The 21,191-nt window shown below is 40.5% G+C and overlaps 1 protein-coding gene across 1 annotated transcript in view; it reads right to left on the minus strand.

Moving 5' to 3' along the window:
• Positions 1 to 21,191, minus strand: part of GUCY1A2 (guanylate cyclase 1 soluble subunit alpha 2) — a 204,435-nt gene that overhangs the window by 54,015 nt on the left and 129,229 nt on the right. Inside the window, exons 5-6 of the mRNA XM_007520679.3 lie at positions 13,792 to 14,277; positions 8,522 to 8,665 (exon numbers count right to left, since the gene is read on the minus strand). Coding sequence (XP_007520741.2) covers positions 8,522 to 8,665; positions 13,792 to 14,277 — 630 coding nt within the window. The remainder of the gene's footprint in view (positions 1 to 8,521; positions 8,666 to 13,791; positions 14,278 to 21,191) is intronic.

Consider the following 21,191-nt stretch of genomic DNA (forward strand, 5'->3'; position numbering starts at 1 on the left):
AGAACAAACACTACAGTCATTTATCTGGAACCACGAAACACCTAGAATTGTCAAAACAATCCTGAGGAAAAGAAACAGAAATGGAGGCATCACATTCCCAGATCTCAAACTATATTATAAGGCCATCATCAAAACAGCATGGTACTGGAACAAAAATGGCACACAGAGCAGTGGAACAGAATTGAAAGACCAGAACTAAACCCCCACACCTATGGACATCTAATCTTTGATAAGGGGGCCCAAATCATTAAATGAAGGAAGGAGGATCTCTTCAATAAATGGTGCTGGGAAAACTGGGTTGAAACAGGCAGAAGAATGAAACTGAACCACTTTATGTCACCAGAAAAAAACTCAACTCCAGAGGGACCAAGAACCTGGATGTTAGACCAGAAACTATCAAATACTTAGATGAAAACATTGGTGGAACACTTTCCCACCTAAACCTCAAGGACATCTTTGGTGATATAAACCCAATGGCAAGGAAGACGAAAGCAGAAACAAACCAATGGGACTACATCAAATTGAAAAGCTTCTGCACAGCCAAAGAAACTATCATACAAACAAGGAGACACCTCACAGAATGGGAGACAATCTTCACATGCCATACATCAGACAAGAGACTAATCACCAAAATATACAAAAAGCTCAGCAAACTTAACAAAAAAGCAAATGACCCCATTCGAAAATGGACAGAGGATATGAACAGAATATTCACTACAGAAGAGATCCAAAAGGCTAACAAACACATGAAAACTTGCTCCAGGTCACTGATTGTCAGAGAAATGCAAATAAAGACAATATTGAGATACCAACTCAACCCTGTGAGATTAGCATACATCAAAAAGGACAGCAGCAACAAATGCTGGAGAGGCTGTGGGGACAGAGGAACCCTTCTACACTGCTGGCGGGAATCTCTGTGGAGAGCAGTCTGGAGAACTCTCACAAGGTTAGACATGGACTTTCCATATGACCCAGTAATTCCTCTCCTGGGGATATACCCCAAGGACTCCATAACACCCAACCAAAAAGTTATATGTACACTTATGTTCATAGCAGCATAATTCGTAATAGCTAAAACCTGGAAGCAATGTGTGTTTAACCCGCTGCGCTACCTCCTGAACCCTTAGCTATTGATTCTTGACCTCTGCTTATTCAGCACTTACAAGGAAAACCCAGGTGCCCAACATCAGATGAGTGGCTGAGAAAGCTGTGTTGTATATATACACAACGGAATACTACGCAACTATTAAGAACAATAAACCCACCTTCTCTGACCCATCTTGGATGGAGCTAGAAAGAATTATGTTAAGTAAGCTAAGTCAGAAAGATAAAGATGAGTATGGGATGATCCTACTCATAAACAGAAGCTGAGAAAGAAGAAAAGAAAGGGAAACTAAAAGATGGATTTGACTGGCTATGGAAGAAGGGCAAACAGAAGAGGAGGAGGAAGGAGGAGGAAGGAGGAGGAAGGAGAAGGAAGGAGGAAGGAGGAGGAAGGAGAAGGAAGGAGGAAGGAGGAGGAAGGAGGAAGGAGGAGGAAGGAGGAAGGAGAAGAAGGAAGAAGAAGGAAGAAGAAGGAAGAAGAAGGAAGAAGGAGAAGAAGAAGGAGGAGAAGGAGGAGAAGAAGGAGAAGAAGGAGAAGGAGAAGAAGGAGAAGAAGGAGAAGAAGGAGAAGGAGGAGAAGGAGGAGAAGGAGGAGAAGGAGGAGGAGAAGGAGAAGGAGAAGGAGAAGAAGAAGAGGAAGAGGAAGAAGAAGGGCACCAAAGTAAAAACCCTGGGGTGAGGGTGAGAGTGGATGTTCGGCTTCATAGGGTAGGGGGCGTGGAGGGTGGGATGGGACACAGTCTTTTGGTGGTGGGAATAGTGTCTATGTACACTCCTATTAATTCGTAGTCATAGAAATCACTAATTAATAAGAGGAACAAAACTGATTGAATGTCTCAAACTTTTTAAAGCACAGTCTTTTTATTTTTTAATTTTTTAAATATTTATTTATTTATTTATTCCCTTTTGCCCTTGTGGTTGGATAGGACAGAGAGAAATGGAAAGAGGAGAGGAGACAGAGAGGGGGAGAGAAAGACAGACATCTGCAAACATGCTTCACCAGTTGTGAAGTGATTCCCTGCAGGTGGGGAGCTGTGGCCTTGAACCGGGATCCTTATGCCGGTCCTTGCACTTTACACCACCTGAACTTAACCTGCTGAGCTACAGCCCGACTCCCGACTGAGTCTTTTTAATATATAGGCCAAGTCTTTGATATGTTGACTCTCTTGTGAAGTGACTCACCTGCAGATGGGAAGCTGGGAGCTCAATTATCACCTGCAGATGGGAAACAGGGATCTTTACACCCATCCTTGTGCTTTGTGCCACATGCACTTAACCTGCTGTGCTACTGTCCGACTCCCTATATTGACTCTCTTAAAAGGTTAGATCAGGGAGAACAGAAGCAACCGGTGGCACAACTATATACAAATAATGTCAAAGGACATAAATTATGGTGATGTTGTATATGATACAGCAAATCCTAACAAAGGGATATATCAAAATTAACCCAATAACTATCTAGTGTCTTCTTAATCCTAAAACAGCAGGAACCTCCCACTTCCTCGATAGAGCCTATATTCCTCCAGTCCTGGTACCTCTAGGGTGGGGTTCACTTTCCTGCATACTTCTCTCAATTCATACCAAATGATATTGCATCTGCCGATCCCAACCTAGTCAATGCAATGAATACCACCTCAGCATGCTTCACTTCAGACTGTGTCCGGAGACATCAGTATGCAATGTCAACCCTTTACCCTCATTACTCGGGTAAGACCTTTCCTTTCATAGTACTCTCTAATTCCATTCCAGGAGGTTCACTTCCTAACAAAGCCCCAAAACCTAGATATAGACCAGGTCCTGTGAGATAGAGCATAGGTATCCATAAATTAAGGCAAAATATATACCTGAAAGCAAAAGTACACAATAGTCTTCAGTGAGTCAGTATAAAGTTCCTAATGAAATAGTATCTAATTAGACTTAAATACATACCCTCCTCACCTACATCCTATTACAGTTCTCTCACTTACTCCAAAGTCCTTATCAAAGTAAGGACTACAAAAGCTGAATAAGGGCAAGAGACTGGCATACTTTAATGATGACTCTTTAGTCACTATCAGGCCATCCCATCAGCTGGTGCCCTATTTGGGGAGTCCTGAGATTCCCAAACAGACATAACGGGCCTAGACCTTGAATAAATCCCTCTCTCCATTGTTACCGGTCATCTCTATCAGAAACAACAAAATGGACCCCTTTGTGAGCCCTCCATAGGATCTTGCCCTCAACTTGGATCAACAACAGTAGAGAATGTTCCATCCTCCAAAAGGTGGATGGACAACATACTCTATGCTACACCTGAAGAAGATGGGTCCTGATATTAGGGCAGCTTGGAATGTTCCTACTCATGACCACAGAATGTGAGCTCAGATCTACAGAGATGCAGAGGTCACATGGGTTCCTAAGCTGAATATGGGCCCCAGATCACATCAAATTGATGGGGTTTACAGTCAACAATATTTGTGCCCCTTTCCAATATTAGGGAGCTACTCTCTTCCCTGATCCAGCTTTCTGTTCCTTTTCCCAGCCATGACATCACCTCCTCAGACAATAACTTGATCCTCCCGCATATCAGATTTCAGGCTCAGGGAGGAAAAAAAAGAAAACTAGTATAGCCACAGGCCCTTTGGAATATAACTAAAATATGTCTACTAGCTATCTACAAAATGGAGGACCCCCCTAACTCTTCATTTGCACTATTCCAGCCTTTAGATCCATGATTGGTCAACAGTTTGTTTGGCTTTGTATGTTAACTCTCTTTTCAGTCACCAGGTTCTACATGCTAGCATGATGTTGACCAGACTTCCTTGGACAGACAACCCCACCAGTGTGTCCTGGAGCTTCGATTCCCCAGAGCCCCATCCCACTGAGGAAAGAGAGAGGCAGGCTGGGAGTATGGATCGACCTGTCAACACCCATCACGGGGGAAGCAATTACAGAAGCCAGACCTTCCACCTTCTGCATCCCACAATGACCTTGGGTCCATACTCCCAGAGGGTTAAAGAATAGGACAGCTATCAGAGGAAGGGATGGGATACAGAGTTTTGGTGATGGGAATTGTGTGGAGTTGTAGCCCTCTTATCCTGTGGTTTTGCCAATGTTTCCTTTTTATAAATAAAAAAAAAAGAAAGAAAGAATATACCTAAAGTAGACCTAACTTTTTTCAAATTGGAGACCCCCAAATCTCATCTGCTATATTATTGCTTTTAGGTTCCATATTATTAAACAATTTGTTCTTTATGTCTTAATGCTTTTTCAGACACCAAGTTGCAGATGCTACCATGATGCCAACCTGACTTCCCCAGGCAGATGACTTCACCAATATACCCTGGAGCCCCATCTCTCCAGAGCCCTGCCCCACTAGGGAAAGATGGAGATAAACTGGGAGTATAGATTAACCTGCCAATGCCATGTTCAGCGGGGAAGCAATTACAGAAGCCAGACCTTCCACTTTCTGCACCCCATAATGATCCTGGCTTCATGCTCCCAGAAGGTTAAAAAAAAAACAGGAAAACTTCTAATGAAGGAGGTGGGATATGGAACTCTGTTGGTAGAAAATGTGTGGAATTGTACTTACCCCTCTTATCCTATGGTTTTGTCAATATTTACTATTTTTATTTTATAAATAAATGTAACTTTAAAAAAAAGGGAAAAAAGTGTATCATTCATGTTCTTGATTCACTTAGTAATTACATCCTGAGGGGATGCCACGTCACTGATGCATACTTGTGAAGGGGATTCAAACTAGATCTCTATTTTGTGATGTTCCATGCTTTCTTATTTTCTCCCTTCTGGTGGTAATCATTAGAAAACCCTTTATGTACATTTTAAAGCTCTAAAATATAAACACTGACTGAAGAACTGTCATAAAGTAGATTAATTCTGTACTTGAATTCTCATTTCACTTTCCCTATACATTATACCAGTTAGCAACTTGACATTTTTTTCCCGCCCCTTTTTTTCCCTTGACATTTTTTTTACCTGAATCATTTATAATTTCTCACTCTAACTTAAAATCCCTAATTATAAATTCACAATTTTATTTATTTATTTTCACCAGAGCACTTATCAGCTCTGGCTTATGGTGGGGCAGGGGATTGAACCTGGGACTTTGGAGCCTCAGGCTTGGCAATCTGTTTGCATAACCATTATGCTATCTACCCCTGCCAATAAATTCACAATTTTAATATGACCTTTCCTATTAACTCCATCTGGAATTGATTTATGGTCAGACTTATGAAGCAGATATACAACTTTATTTTCACCCAACACATGGGCTTTATTTACCATGTGTGAGGCCCTAGGATGACATCTCATCTCATAGGGGAGCACCAGGGGAAACTCCATGGATGGTAGAGCAGTAATGTGGTCTCTCCCCATGTCTGTCTCTCCCCTCTATCTACTGATAGAATAGAATGAAAATTTGGCCTTGGAGAAGTAGTATCACACATATTTAGAGCCAACAGCAACAGGAAAAAATGAAGCTGATCAGTTGTCCCTAAATGACATGTTAAACAATTCACCCTCTCCCAACTGATCGTCAGCACATCATTTTTCGAACCTGCCCTTATTTATTTTTAATCTCTGAGCTACCAGGGTTTTCACAGGGGCTCCACAGCTGCACAACCCACAGCTCTCAACATATCCTTTCATTCTTTTTTTTAGGTAGCAGGTGAAGGAGACGGGGGGAGGAGAGAGATGTCACATCACTGATCCATACTTGTGAAGCTTTTCCCACAAAGGTGCTCCCATACAGTGGTCAGGGACTTGAACCCGTCTTTGCATATGGAAAAGTCTGCTCTACCAGGTGAGCTACCTCCTGGCCCTCTCTATGACTGAGATACGATTACTGTGTCTGAAAACCGATTCATGTCTTTTAGCTCCATGAAGCAATGTTCCTTTATATCCGTGAACTCTCCCCACGTGGAGCGTTAGGAACATGTCTTAGCACCTGGCCATCCTCCCCAGCACGTCCCCACATATTCTACACTGACGTTCTTGGGTTTTGAGCTCAAAGCTTGACTACCGTCATGGAAGCCATTCTGACTTTCAGTGTATGTGGATTTCTAATTCAGCTGTGCCAGGTCTGCTTTTAAACACATCTGAGTTCCTTTTTTAAAGTCCTGGAGCTCCAGTTCCCCAGAACCCCACCCCCATGGAGAGAGGCAGGCTAGGAGTATGGATCTACCAGTTAATGCCCATGTTCAGCGGGGAAGCAATTACAGAAGCCAGACCTTCTGCATCCCACAATGACCTTGGGTCCATACTCCCAGAGGATTAAAGAATAGGAAAGGTATCGGGGGAGGGGATGGGATGCGGAGTTCTGGTGGTGGGAACTGTGTGGAGCTGTAGTTCTCTTATCCTATGGTTTTGTCAGTGTTTCCTTTTTATAAATGAGAGAGAAGGAAAAAATAAATAAAGTAGTATGTTGAATGCTTATAAGAACTCAGGTTCTTTTACAAACCAGTCTTTGACTCACTTTTATTTTTAAGTTTCAATTTCATTTCTAAGTTATACTAAACACTCATTTTTGATTCTGTCTGAAATATGACAAAACTCTGCTATATCCTGCTCACTTACTGTTTCTCCTACTTCTTACCCATGGTACTATGTTTTCTTCTGTTAGATGTGGAATTTTCTGATGATGTTCTTTTTAAATTTTATTTGTTATTAATAGTATGTTACAAGATTCTAAGATTACAGTGTGTAGTTCCACTCTACATCCACCACCAAAATTCTGTGTCCCTACCCTCTCACCTCCCAAAGAGTTGTTGCTTTTTTAAAAATTTAATCAATTTATATTGCCACCAAGCAACTGCTGGGGCTCAATGACTACATGACTCTCCCATTCCTGATAATTTTTCCCATAAAGGGTGAAACTAAGAGAGACAGACAGACAGATAGAAGTGGAGACGTTAGCAGCACTGCTCCACCACTGTTGACGCTTCCCCTCTGTAACTCGGAGTGGGGATTTGAACCCAGGTTTCTCCTAGATGGTGATATGTGCACTCTCCATCAGCTGTCCCACTTCCCAGCCCCACTGGCTTTTTGTTTGTTTGTTTAGTCATCATTTTCCAGACCTCTATCTATGGAAAGTCTTTCAGGATGAAATTCAAGCTGACTTCCTCCAAGGAGGAATGTGTTGCCTGCTACTAAAGCTAATGAGTCTGCACTTAAATGAAGTTCACCATTGGTTCTGGTAATTCCTCACCTATCCAAGAACACAGGAATACTTACCTAAAGAGATCTATGTACACATGTCATAGATGCAGTGCATTCTGAAACAGCCAAGATTTAGAAACAACCCAACTGTCCAACAATTGATGAGTAATTAAACAAGTTCTTGTATGTGTGCATGCACAATGGAATACAACTCAGTACAAAAAAAGGTCTTTGTCTACAACATAGATGAAGCTGGAGGGCATCAAGAAAAATGAAGTAAACGAGAAAAAAGGAGTGAAAATCAAATGCTCTCAATCACAGGTGAAACTTATGAAGAAAAAAAGGAGAGAGTGAAACTTTGTTGAGATGTAATCTATCTGGAAAAATCTGAATGGGCTGAAAGGGGTCTAAGTGTCCGGTGTCCTATGTTGGAGAGAAGATAGCATTTTGGTGGCAAGTGAGGTGGCTGCTGTGAATGTGATTTAAGTCAGCAGCTACCCCAGACCTCTACTTCAGCATAAAGCCAGAATTAGAGGTGAACTCACATTCTGCTGCTCCTCTCCCGCTGGCCCCCTTAGTTTTTTAAAACCCACAGTTGCTTAAAGGATTGCCTTAAATTCAAGATTACTTTTTCAAATGTGTGGTTTCTGGTGTATAAAGTTTCATAATACAACACTTTAGAGACTCACTGGATTCTGGCAGTAAAACAAGTAGGTGAGTTCACCTAGTCCCAGAGGTCAGTACCAGATTACAGGGAGCTAAGGAGAGTACATGACACCAGAAACTTGATTTTCCACCATTTTTATGGTTCCTCAGAGATTGGGCTCCAACCATAACACTCTGCCACACTGAAGATTGCAGAAGGAACCCAGCTGAAGCTTTATAATAAACATCTGCCCACTACACTTAGGCAGCCATGCAGCTCCTTGTTTTCTTGACTCTATTTCGTTTTTAGAATTCTCTCTCAGACCGACTCACCATCACCTGTCTGACTAGGTCTGATATCTTTCTGCACCCTAAGTTTTGTCCCTGCTCTAGTTCTTTTTTGTTGAGGCAACTTACCTTTCATCCTCTTTCCCATTTTGGACCATGGTCTGTTCATTCTCTTCCTAGATCTCTGACCAGTCTTGAATTATCCCTAGCCCTCTTTGATTACCCAATTTGATTACCCAAAATACAGTAAGTAAAATTCAGAAGGAAATTTTTTGCCTCTTCAACTTCAGTTACATTACTGTGCAAACTAGATAGCTGAAAGGGTTACCTGAATTGGCCTTCCATCAGGTGTCAGCACCTCCTCTGACAGCTCCATCATCTTCAGGGCCATCAGAGCTATGGGCTTGGCATGGCAGAGGCTTTTTCTGTGTAGTCCTGCAGCAACACAGTAGGCATCACCTATTGTCTCCACCTGCAGCAATTAGATACATCAAATGCAAATATATGATAATGATCCAGGGGAGAAATCATCAGTTATTTGCAATCACGAATGTTGATGAAAAGCATGCCAGCAAAACACCAATAAATTAAGTAATTAGACAACTGAGTGTAATCACAGAAGTTTGCACACAGTCACAGTGGAACACTAACATCTCACTCCAGAGCTTGTTCATCTACTTTATGACCATCAACGACCAAGGAGCAAGAATAGTAAATAATTACCCCCCCCCCATTAAAACAAAATTTTTTAGTAATTCCCCTGGAAATTACCCAAATCGTCACATTCTGTAAAGCCAACTTCTCATGTCCTTCAAATCTTCAAGCAGACCTTTTCTGGAAAGTCATGTCTCCCAACACTGTCCACCTTTCCTGTTATGCCACATTTTTTGACATCTGCAATCTGCTGTCAAATCTCTATTTACTTCCTCTTAATAATCACAATGTCTACAATTTCCTGAATCCCTACTTGATATCATTGTAACAACCAATTTATATGCATGACTTCATTTGCTCATCAGATAGCCTAAATGGAAGAAACTAGTATTTGTTCTATTTCAGAGATAAGAGACTGATGCACATAAAACCACCCATTATCCTAGTTGATGAATAAGCAAGCACTACTAGAATCTTCTAGAAATTGTTAATTCAACTGTCAGCATTCATATGAATTGCCACTGCTTTTGCTAAATAGTTAATATCTTTCGTTGACATTATAACCCCCAAAGTAAAAGTAAGGTTCAATCTATTTTCAAGGGATTGTTCCTTCACTATACAAAGACGACATAGTGATAAGACAATCATTCTGGTAGTTTAAAGTGACAATATACTGTATGAGATGCACAATGCAAGCACCACCTCATCTCCACAGCCCTTTAACCTCCCTCTGTTGACTGCAGTGATAACCTTCCCTGCCATGTTAAGTCCTGGGTGTGAGCAGTGTGCCACTGGAACTCCTCTTCTTTTCCTGTTTCAGCAGCACGCTCCACACCTCTGCACTACAGCTTTCACCACACGTGATCACTATAGACCATTATGTTACCAGCAAGTATCCCCAGTGGCAACGTGAGTTCATTAAGGCTGGGACCATGGATTTTTCATTTCTATATCCACAATGTTTAGCATACTGCCTAAAATACAGCCACTTAATCTGTCTAACTATTTGGTGAATTCAACAAATATATAAGGTATCTAATGAACCATGTTGCCATGATTTTAATAGTCATTCTAATCATCTGCCTATTTTCACCATTTATTTTATGAGTACTACATAAACTTTGTGTTGTGTGGATCTGTGTAGAAAACAATGCCTCTAGATGATCTGAGATGCTTCATAAATACACCAAGAATTACCAAAACATTCCACTGGTTAACAATGATCAGGTTTTACATTATCATGCTATAACACTACAGTGTTAAAAATTTGCATGCATTATATGTGGTGGAACATAAATCTAAGAGTATAGTGAGCAGCTCACGGGACTAGAAAGCGCAAAGTTACCATGAGACAATCAAAATAATATTGAGGGATATGTAGTAAAAATGTTTCAAGTGCACTGGATTGACTTCACAGCACTTGTCTCCCAATATTTGATGACAGGCTAACTGTAAGAAATAACATGATTGGGGCCAGGTGGTGTGCACCTGGTTGAGTACACATGTTACAATATTTAAGGACCCGCCACTTGCAGGGGGAAAGCTTTGCAAGTAGTGAAGCAGGGCTGCAGGTGTCTCTCTCTCTCTCCCTCTCTTCCCCAACACTCTCAATTCTAGCTGTGTCTATCCAATAAATAAAAAAGATAATAAAAATAGTAAAAGTCTTTTTTAAAAAGAAAAGAAATAATGGGATCTGGGGCAGCAGGCAGTGGCTGGTTAAGTTCGGGTATTACCATGCACAAGGGCTTGGTTCTCACTTGCAGGGATAAATCTTTACAAATAGTGAAGCACTGCTACAAGGTGGGGTGTGTGTGTGTGTGTGTGTGTGTGTGTGTGTGTGTGTGTGTGTGTGTGTGTGTGTCCCAAGTAGCCCTATGGGTGCTCTTCTGGACTTGAGTCCCATTCACATGGTCCCAGTTCCCCTGGATGCTGTGGCCTTAGGAACAGGTGTAAAGGTGATTACAGGTTATTCTTGTCCCAGCAGATGAAATTGGTCCTGATCATATATTTAGATTGGAAAAAAAAAGTCCCTGGTGTAGAAGATCTCACTTTATGTATTTTTTAATGATCACATTTCTTCCAGCAGCCATTGGCTGCAAAGAAAACTATGACCTAGTGAGCTCACCCCTAAGTTAACTCACTGGTAGTGTCCTAGACTGACAGCTCCTCCAGGGCTAGTGCATCCACACCAAACCTGGGGGAGAGGTCTTTCAGAAGGAACATTCACCACCTCTAACTCCAGATTCAGGAAAGTCCTTTGGGATACCACATTCAGGGATGCTCATGGTACTTCCCTCTCCTCATGGGCACTAGCTCATCGCTTCCTCAGCTACTTCCTCCTCCAGTATTCCCTTATCTGCACATCTTATGTGCAGAGAAAGAGAGCAGTCTTTAAAAAGGAGAGGAGAAAAACTATTTCCACCTCACCACGTACTCAGTCCTTGGAAAAGTTCTCTCAAACAAAAACAAACAACAAGCAAAGTCTGTTTCTGGACTGAGCTCTCACTGTTTTTCCTCTACTTCCCCTACTTCTGGGTCTGAATCTCTTATACACACACCGACATTCCAGACAGATTTCTATCTTTATTATGCTATGTGTCATCCGTGTGTGTGTGTGTGTGTGTGTGTGTGTACGTACATACACACACCTGTGCCTGCTTCACTTCCCCCCCCAGCTATTATATATATTTTTTCTTTTTTCTTATTAGTGATTTAACAGTGGTTTACAAGATGATAAAATAACAGGGGATAGTTCTATGCCACATACACCACCAAAAGTCCTGTGCATATCCCCACAATTCCTACTAGAAATGCATTTAACTTTCTCTCCCTGGACCCTGGCACAACATCAAGATGGCCAGTAAGGCTTGATTACATGCTCTGAATTACATTTAACTTCTACATTTAGAGGTCAGAACTGTCCTCTAACCACTTTTTTGTTATACAAAGTTCTCAGAGCATACCAGTTAAAAATTAGCCCTGGCAGGGCAGCAAAATAACTCATGTGGACAGTGAGCCTGCTTTGCTATGGGTACAGTCCATACTCATGTGGACAGTGAGCCTGCTTTGCTATGGGTACAGTCCATTTCATACACTCACAGATAGAACTAGTAAAATAAGCCAAGAGATGAAAAACTACTACTAGGTGGTTTCATTCATATGTGGGATTACAGGTCAATAAAATGAAACATCCCAGCCTTTAGGTTCACTATTAGTCAACAATTTGTTCTGCTTTATAGCTTAACTCTTTTTCAGCCACCAGGTTCCAGATGATACCAAGATGCCAACCTGACTTCCCTGGGCAGACAACCCCATCAATGTGTCCTGACAGAATGATGGATGTTCAAAAAGAATGATGAATGCCTACCACATTTTCAATAAACAAAGTAAGAGCTAAGTAGTGTTACGTTGTCATAAAAGGAATTATTTCAAACTTTTATAAAGCTAGTAAAAAAAAAAAAGGCCATGCAAAGCAGCAATGGAGTGGATGGGGTATGGAAATCTGGTGGTTGGAATCATAGCCCTCTTATACCATAATCTTGTCAATAATTATTAAGTCACTAATAAACATTATTTTTAAAAGTATAGTGTCTCTCCTAGCAAAATGTAGACATATAAAGCAGTAGCTAATTAATATGAGAGGGGGAAATCAATTGTATGTCTCAAAGTTTCTCAAAAGACAAACTGAATCTTTAATATATAGGCTATGTATTTGATATGCGGACTCTCTCAAAAGCCTAGACCAAGTAGATTAGAAGCTTCCAATAGCACAGCTATATACAAGATACTGGGTACTGTCCAGCAAACCATAACAAAGGGACTTTTCAAAGTTAACCCAATTAACAAATAATGTGATGATAATATTAACTATTGATTGTCTTTTTGAACCCTAAGACAGCAGGAACCTCACATCTTCACTATAGAGCCCCTACTTCCCCCAGTCCTGGAACCCTTGGATAGGGCCCACTTTCCCGTATGCATCTCCCAATCCAAACCAAATAACATTGCATCTGCCGATCACAACCTAACCAAAGCAACGATTGCTACCTCAACATGCTTCACCTCAGAATGTATCCAGAGACTTCACGTGTGGAATGACAACCCTTCAGCTTCATTACTCGGGTGAGACCTTTCCTTTAATAGTACACTCTAATTTCATCTCAGGTAGTTCACTTTCTAACAAAGTCCCATAACCTAGATATACTCCAGTTTCTGTGAGAGAGAGCTTATGTGCACACGTATCCATAAACTACTGCAAAATATATACCTGAAAGCAGGACTACACTAGAGTTTGCAGTGAGTACCTCCCTAACACTTCCTCTCCACTATTCCAAGCTTGGGATCCATGATTGCTCAACAAATTGTTTGGCTTCATATGTTAACTCTCTTTTCAATCACCAGGTTCCAGATGCCACCAGGATGCCGGCCAGGCTTCCCTGGACTGAAGACCCCACCAATGTGTCCTGGAGCTCAGCTTCCCCAGAGACCCACCCTACTAGGGAAAGAGAGAGGCAGACTGGGAGTATGGACCGACCAGTCAACGTCCATGTTCAGCGGGGAAGCAATTACAGAAGCCAGACCTTCTACCTTCTGCAACCCTCAACGACCCTGGGTCCATGATCCCAGAGGTATAGAGAATAGGAAAGCTACCATGGGAGGGGGTGGGTTATGGGGATTGGGTGTTGGGAATTGTGTGGAGTTGTACCCCTCCTACCTTATGCTTTTGTTCACTAATCCTTTCTTAAATAAAAAATTTTTAAAAAAAAAGTATAGTGTCTACTACTCAAGATTAATTAAGACATAAATACCTGTATTATAAAGATTTCTAAAATAAGAGATGGTCATTACTTACTAGAAAAAAAATAATACGCCCTTGTACTATCCTTGTAATTTGGTAGAATTGAGTATTTAAAACTACATATAGATAAGTAGCATGTCCTTTACCTTATAAATATCCAAAAACCCACACTGGTGGTCGAATCTGGTGTAGAGTTCATTCAGCATGCTGATCACCTGCATGGGGGTGCACTGGGCACAAATGGCTGTGAAGCCCACGATGTCTGAGAAGAGCATGGTGACATCATCAAACTTCCTGGCCTGCACTTGCTGTCCCTGCCACAGCTGCTGGGCTACATCACCAGGGAAAATAGAGTAGAGGAGATCCACTGTTTTCTTCTTCTCTTCCTCCAGGGCCTGATGAGTTCTCTCTAATGTTGCCTTTAGTTTATCCATCCTTTTCTTCAAGCCATCCTGGGCCTTTGCCTGTTCACCAACCAAAATGACATCCCTGGTGGCATCATGGATAGGGATGTCTGACAGATGCAGTCCACGCCCCATGAGTTCATCCAACTTGTCCACACATGGAGAGCCCAAGAACAGAATGGAACTTGATTCTGGGACGTGGATCATTTGTCCTTTGACTTCCATGACCTGTGCAAAATTAACATGGAATGCTGATCAGAGATCCTCATGGTGCAGGTTCACAAAAAGTCATTTATTATATATCAATAGTTAAGAAAAAAAACAAGAAATGTTTTGCCTTTCTGCATTCACAGCCAAATATGAATTTGATCTATACTCACTGTAACTTGTATGGTTCTAAATAAAGCATGCATTGTTGTCCTAGTTGGCTATATTCTGAGACACCAATGAAATTGGAAGTGAGATCAATGAGAAATTAAACTGGAAAACATCTGTATTCAAAATGAAACTATACCCAAATGTCACATAAAACTGACTTATCAGTTAAAAAGAAAAAAAAAAGTTTTCAACCAGCTTCCTAGTAACAGAATTAGAGTAAATGCCTTTGTCAAAATAACTAGTCTATCATCTGTGATTTGCTCCCCTCACACCATTTGCCAAGTTCTAGTACTTTTGTTGAAACAAAGTTAAGTATGTATTTGATGCTATACTTCTATGAAGTATTCACTTCTTTTTCTGTAAAGTTTTGACTACCAGTGAGCATTCCATCCCTTTAAACATAATACTTTCACTTGTTCACTAAATAATTTATTTTCATTTTTACTCTGTTCACAAATACAGAAAGAAGACAACATAAATAAGAAGGTAAATAAAAATTCTCCTTGTCAAAGATACCACACTATGAAGGAACCAATTCTGTGTAACTAAGAAGACAGAATAAAGGAGCTAGGATTCCCCACTGAAGGATATCGTTTTAATGTTTATATACTTTATTTAAGTATTTCCAAATTGACAAACACACACACACACACACACACACACACACACACACACAAATGCTGATGTGTTGCATCATTAATTGTAGAGGGGCGATAAGAAAAAATGCATAATGTAAAAACTCATAGATCAAAAATGAGTAATTTGGAACTTCTTAAGATGTACAAGCCAAATTGATGCTTGTAAATTTAGATTTCTATTTGTTCCATGTCACTCTCACACCTCATATTTCTGTTATTTTACATCTTCACCTCGTTTTCTTCTTTGCTCTCCATTTGCTCACTTTTTCCTTTTTTTGATTCTTTTATGTTTGTCTGTCTCTATTTTTGCTTTCTCCAAGGAATTAAGTTCCTCATCTATGATTACAAATGTTTTTTATTTTTTTTTCATTTTTGCCTTCTCCTCCACTTTTGAGTGTTTGATTAGCGTATGTTATTTGCTATATGTAATAAAAGTGCTAAGTGTTCATAGCCATTTAAAAATATTTCTAGGTTTGAACATGACATTTGATTTTTTTGAAATCTCTGAATCAGCACAGCCTGAAGAAAAAAAAAAGTCTGTACATCTCCTACACCACAGAGAAAAACTTTAAAAAGAAATACCAATAAACACAGCAAATCACTTCTACTGCTTTTTATTAACCAGTGACTATTTTCCTTATATAATAAATGGGAAAAATCCAACTGCAGCAATTTGTTTCTGACAGGAATAGATATTAAGTAGCAAAGTAACATATACTAAGTCTTGTGGAATTGTCTTTGTTTCAGCATAACTTCATTTGATTGAAGTCTAATGCGATATCAATACTTCCCCTGGGGTAGAAATATTTACCACTTAGTTGCTTGAAAAGTACATATACACATAACTGTAAGCTTCACATTCCTGTGTTTTTGTGTATCTTGAACAAAGACTAGTTCAGGTTCTCATGGAGATTAAATTCTTAGGAGATAATCATAGCAATATTACGTTGTGTTTAAGAAGGATTTGGAAGTCACACCTAAAACTGAATTCTAGATTTCCTGACATTTAGATGTGTGAACTTATCTGGGTTGAGTTACACATTCTTTCAAATCTTTACTGAGTTTATCTATAAAACAGATATTCTTGACAAGTAGTTTATTTACGGCCCAGTGATCTCTCTTATTATCCCTGGGGTTGGAAAGTATGTGGACCTTTCCAGTGTTTGCACAGATACTGCCGACTATACGGAGCACACAACTGAGGTGACAGTCAGGGGAAGCTAAGGTCTGTGAGGCTGAGTGATGTGCTACAGTTGGTAAGTGAGGGAGCCCTGACTGGGACCTGGCTGCCTGACCCAGTGTTCTCTCCATACACAGAGGGACTGAGGAGAGGAGCGAGAGCTCTAAAACTAAAAATGATGTTAAGTTTATAGCCCAGTTCCACCCCTTGCTGGCTGATTAACTACAAGCAGATCACAAGGCTTTCCAGACCTCAGCAACCTCTGAGCTTGGGATAAGAGCAATTTTAACAGACCAGCTTTAAGATAAGGTAGATAATGTATATGAAATGACCCTACCACCAGGACTGCAGTGAAGACTACAAAATTTACATTGGCATATACTTCTGACATGTTTGGAATAAAGTAGATACATCAACTACTTCTTACTACTGCTAGTAAAATAATGACAATTTAAATGAAGTTGACATTCAGGTAATTTAGTAACCAGAATACATGTTTGTCTTCGGTTTTTGCTTTCCTTGTAAGTGCTGAATAAGCAGAGGTCAAGAATTGATAGCTAGGGGTTCAGGAGGTAGCACAGTGGGTTAAACACACATTGTGTGAAGCACAAGGACCAGTGCAAGGATCCCAGTTCAAGCCCCCAGCTCCCCACCTGCAGGGGAGTCTCTTCACAAGTGGTGAAGCAGGTCTGCAGGTGTCTGTCTTTCTCTCCCCCTCTGTCTTCCCCTCCTCTCTCCATTTCTCTGTCCTATCCAACAATGATGACATCAGTAATAACAACAATAAAAAACAACAAGGGCAACAAAAGGAAATAAATATTTTAAAAAGTACCGTACATTGTAGAAACCACTAAGAAGAGGACAAATGTGATGCTGCATTAGTTATTTGTTCTGACGTACTCCAATCGGCCTTATCAATATCAGCCTGTGACTTTGCCATAGACAGCAAACAGTCTATCACTCAGATGCTTAGAAAGCACAGAAAAGGCACTGGCACTGAAGAAAATAAAGCTTCTAATAAGATAAAGTTTCAAATAGGTTCTGGAAATCCCCAGGTGGGCTAAGTAAAAGTAAAAGCTCAAATTCTGAGCTGAAATCTCAACTGTGAGTTGTCTATACAAATGTCAAATAGAATAGTGTGAGCAGAACATGCGCATATTGGAACTCTGGTGTGGAGATTTAGTTCTGGGGAGAGAGCTGGACCTGAGGTTCTTGAGTTACACCTGAGACCTAGCATGTGCTGAAATGGGGCCGAGATCTCCTGGATTCCTAATGAAATCCATTAACAGTCTCTCCTGTGTAGTACACAATGTAGAATCTAATATTTTCCTGGGGATAAAATAATGACAAACACAAAATAAACAATGGTTACAAAATTTACATGTAAACTAACCACAGAAATTCTCATTAGAAAGAACAATAACTTGGGTCCACCTGCATATTAGATGTCAGGTTTAGGCAAAAACTTGTAAAGTCATGGCCCTTTGGAATATATCCAAAATAGACCTACCAGCTTTTTCCAAAATGGAGACCCAAATCTGCAATATTCTTGCCTTTAGGTTCATAATTAGTCAACAATTTGTTCTGCTTTATCTCTTAACTCTTTTTCAGCCACCAGGTCCCAGATGATACCACGATGCCAACCTGACCTCCCTGGGCAGACACCACCAATGCACCTTCCCAAAGCCCCACCCCATTAGGAAAGAGAGAGACAGGCTGGGAGTATGGATTGACCTGTCAATGCCCATGTTCAGCAGGGAAGTAATTGCAGAAGCCAGACCTTCCACCTTCTGCACCCCAAAATGACCCTGGGTCTATGCTCCCAGAGGGATAAAGAATAGGAAAGCTATCAAGCTATCAAGACACAGAGTTCTGGTGGTAGGAGATGTGTGGAAATGTACCCCTCTTATTCTATAGTCTTGTCAATATTTCCATTTTATAAATAAAATTTTTAAAAAGTTAAGAATAGTTTCAGACCTTCAGGGACATCTGTTAAAGAATTCTCAGAGTTAGTCTATCAAATATATGTAGAACATTTAGATAAGGAAAAGGTGTTATCAGAAGAGTTAACACTGGGAAACATTACAGAGTTTTGGAAAAGTAGAAAACAAACTACCAAAGAAAACTATTATGACTTCAGTACAAACAAAATGAAACTGCAGACAGAACTGTAATCTAGACTTAGAAATCAAGTAAAATGTCACACACAGGTAAAAAGATGGAAAAGGGGGAAGAGAAATCGAGTAGTAAAGAATGTGAAAATTGGGGCAGGACAGTAGCAAAGCAGGTTAAGTGCACATAGTAGGAAGCGCAAGGACCTGCAGAAGGATCCTGGTTAGAGTCCCGGTCTCCCCACCTGCAGGGGAGTCACTTTAAAGAGGTGAAGCCGGTCTATGGGTGTCTGTCTTTCTTTCTTCCTATCTTTCCCTCCCCTCTCAATTTCTCTATCCTATCTCCCCCACCCCCAAAAAAGCCTCCAGGAGCAGTGGATTCATAGTGCAGGCACCAAGCCCCAGCAATAACCCTGGAGGGGAAAAAAAAAAAAAGTGGGTGGAGGGATCTAACCCAAGTTCAATCAGAGAACCTGAGGGAGAGAAGGAAAACAGAAGAGAGAAAGAAAGGGAGACAGCATATGGATATGCAAAAGACCTATGCCTGAGGTTCTGAGGTTCCAGATTAAATTCTCAATGCCACCATAAACCAGAGGTAAGCAGTGCTGTGGTAAAAACAAATAAAACAGAAAATGGAAGAAAGGCTGTGTTTTAATCACTAATAACTGGGGATCTTCCTGAACTAATTTCGAAAAATATTATCCCACATATCCCATGTTTCAAGTACAAACATCTATCAAGACATATAAATAAGAAAAAAATCCAAAACTAATCAGTTGCAGGGAGTCTGCAGAACACTTAACATCGACAGATATTATGAGAATAGCCAGTGAGAAAAGATCACCTACAAATGGCAGAGAAAAAGCAAATGGCAAGAATACAAGCCAGAGAAAATGAAATAGGATTTTGATTTTCCCCATATATGAGTCTAAGTTCCACCACCGGAGGAAGCTTTGTTGCTGTGATAATTCCCTCTCACCCTCTAACTCAGTCTCTCCATCTAAAAATTTCAGCTCAAAGTGAGAATGCACCTCCGATACCACCACCTCCAGAGACAACAAAAGAAATAGTATTTTAAAAGGTGGAGACATACTGCCATTCTTAAATCTAGAATGCAGCACTCAACAAGTTATGATTTCAAAAAGGCTATTAAGTGAACATAAGACTTTATTTAAATGAAATAACACAAAATAAATTTCTAAAAAACTCTATAATTGAACAAGGAAGCATGAATTCAGGGTAGTCTAAAGTAGAAAAAAAAGAAAAAGAGATTGGGGGTTAGTTCACCTGGTGCAGTGCACACTTTCCCAGCCTAGGGACCCAGGTCTGAGCCACCAGTCCTCATATTGGACGATCTGCACAGGGTAAGTTTCATAAGCAGTGGGGTATTGCTGTGATATACCTATTCTCACCTTCTCTCCCTGTATCTCACCCTCTATATTAAAAAGAAAATAAAATCACCAGGAATGGTAGAATCATACTAGCAGAATTCCAGAAATAACTGTGATGGCAAACAAACAAACAAAAAAGAGGTGTGTGTGTGTGTGTGTGTGTGTGTGTTTGAAAAGTTGGGAAATGCAAATAAATTGGGATAAATAGCATCATGAAATATACTGAGACAGTATTAATAGCAACTGAAGTGAGACTGGGGCACAGGTAGCATAGAGTTATGCAAAAAGACTTTCGTGGATAAGGCTCTTGAGGGCCCAGATTCAATCATACCATAAGCCAGAGTGGAGCAGTTCTCTACTTAAAATAGCAAAATAAAATAAAAAACAGTGATTAAGTTTTTTAAAATAAAAACATTATTTATTTTTACTTGGATTTAATGAACAAGATGAGGCCAAATATTTTTACAAATAAGATGCAGGTTAAAAAAAATGCCCTCAATGAAGTGGCACAGATATTGGAAAAATAAGAGAAATAATTTTGAATAAGCAAGATAAGGTGAGAAATCAGGTAAATGTCAAAAAAAAAAAAAAAGTCACTGCTGCAGTGCAGTCCCTTCCCTTGCTAACTCGATCATCCCCAGCACATTCCTACTCTCCTCTTCCTGAGAAGTCTATTTTCCTTTTTTTTTTTATCTTTATTTATTTGCTGGATAGAGACAGTCAGAAATTGAGAGGGAAGGAGGTGACAGAGAGGGAGAGAGAGACAGAGAGACACCTGCAGCACTGCTTCACCACTTGTTAAGCTTTCCCCTTGCAGGTGGGGGCCAGGGGCTCGAACCAGAAAGGACCAGAAAGCTGGATCAGGGAAGAGTAGCTCCCAAATATGGGAAAGGTGTATAAATATTGTTGACTGTAAACCCCATCAATTTGATGTGATCTGGGGCCCATATTTAGCTTAGAAGCCTATGTGACCTCTGCAACCCTGTAGATCTGAGCTCACATTCTGTGGTCATGAGTAGGAACATTCCAAGGTGCCCCAATATCAGGACCCATCTTCCTCAGCTGTAGCATAGAGTATACTGTCCAGCCTCCCTTCAGAGGATGGAACATTCTTTACCATTGTTGATCCAAGTTGAGGGTAAGGTCTATGGAGGGGGAGTCCACAAAGGGGTCTATTGTGTTGTTTCAGATAGAGATGACCAGTAACAATGAAGAGAGGGATTTATTTGAGGTCTAGGCCCATCATGTCTGGAAATCTCAGGACTCCCCAAATAGGGCTACAGCAAGAACAGCCTCTCTTATCTCAAAGGCATCACGGCCTCATTCAAGTCTCTCTCTCCAAGCTTAGCACACTTTCTCTTGATAAAAACCTTTCCAAATTTTATCTACGTGCAAAACTTTTTAGTACTATAAGATCCATTTGAGAAGACTTGGGTTTTTTTCC

This window comes from Erinaceus europaeus, chromosome 20 (assembly GCF_950295315.1).
Source record: "Erinaceus europaeus chromosome 20, mEriEur2.1, whole genome shotgun sequence".
Classification (NCBI taxonomy): Eukaryota; Metazoa; Chordata; class Mammalia; order Eulipotyphla; family Erinaceidae; genus Erinaceus; species Erinaceus europaeus.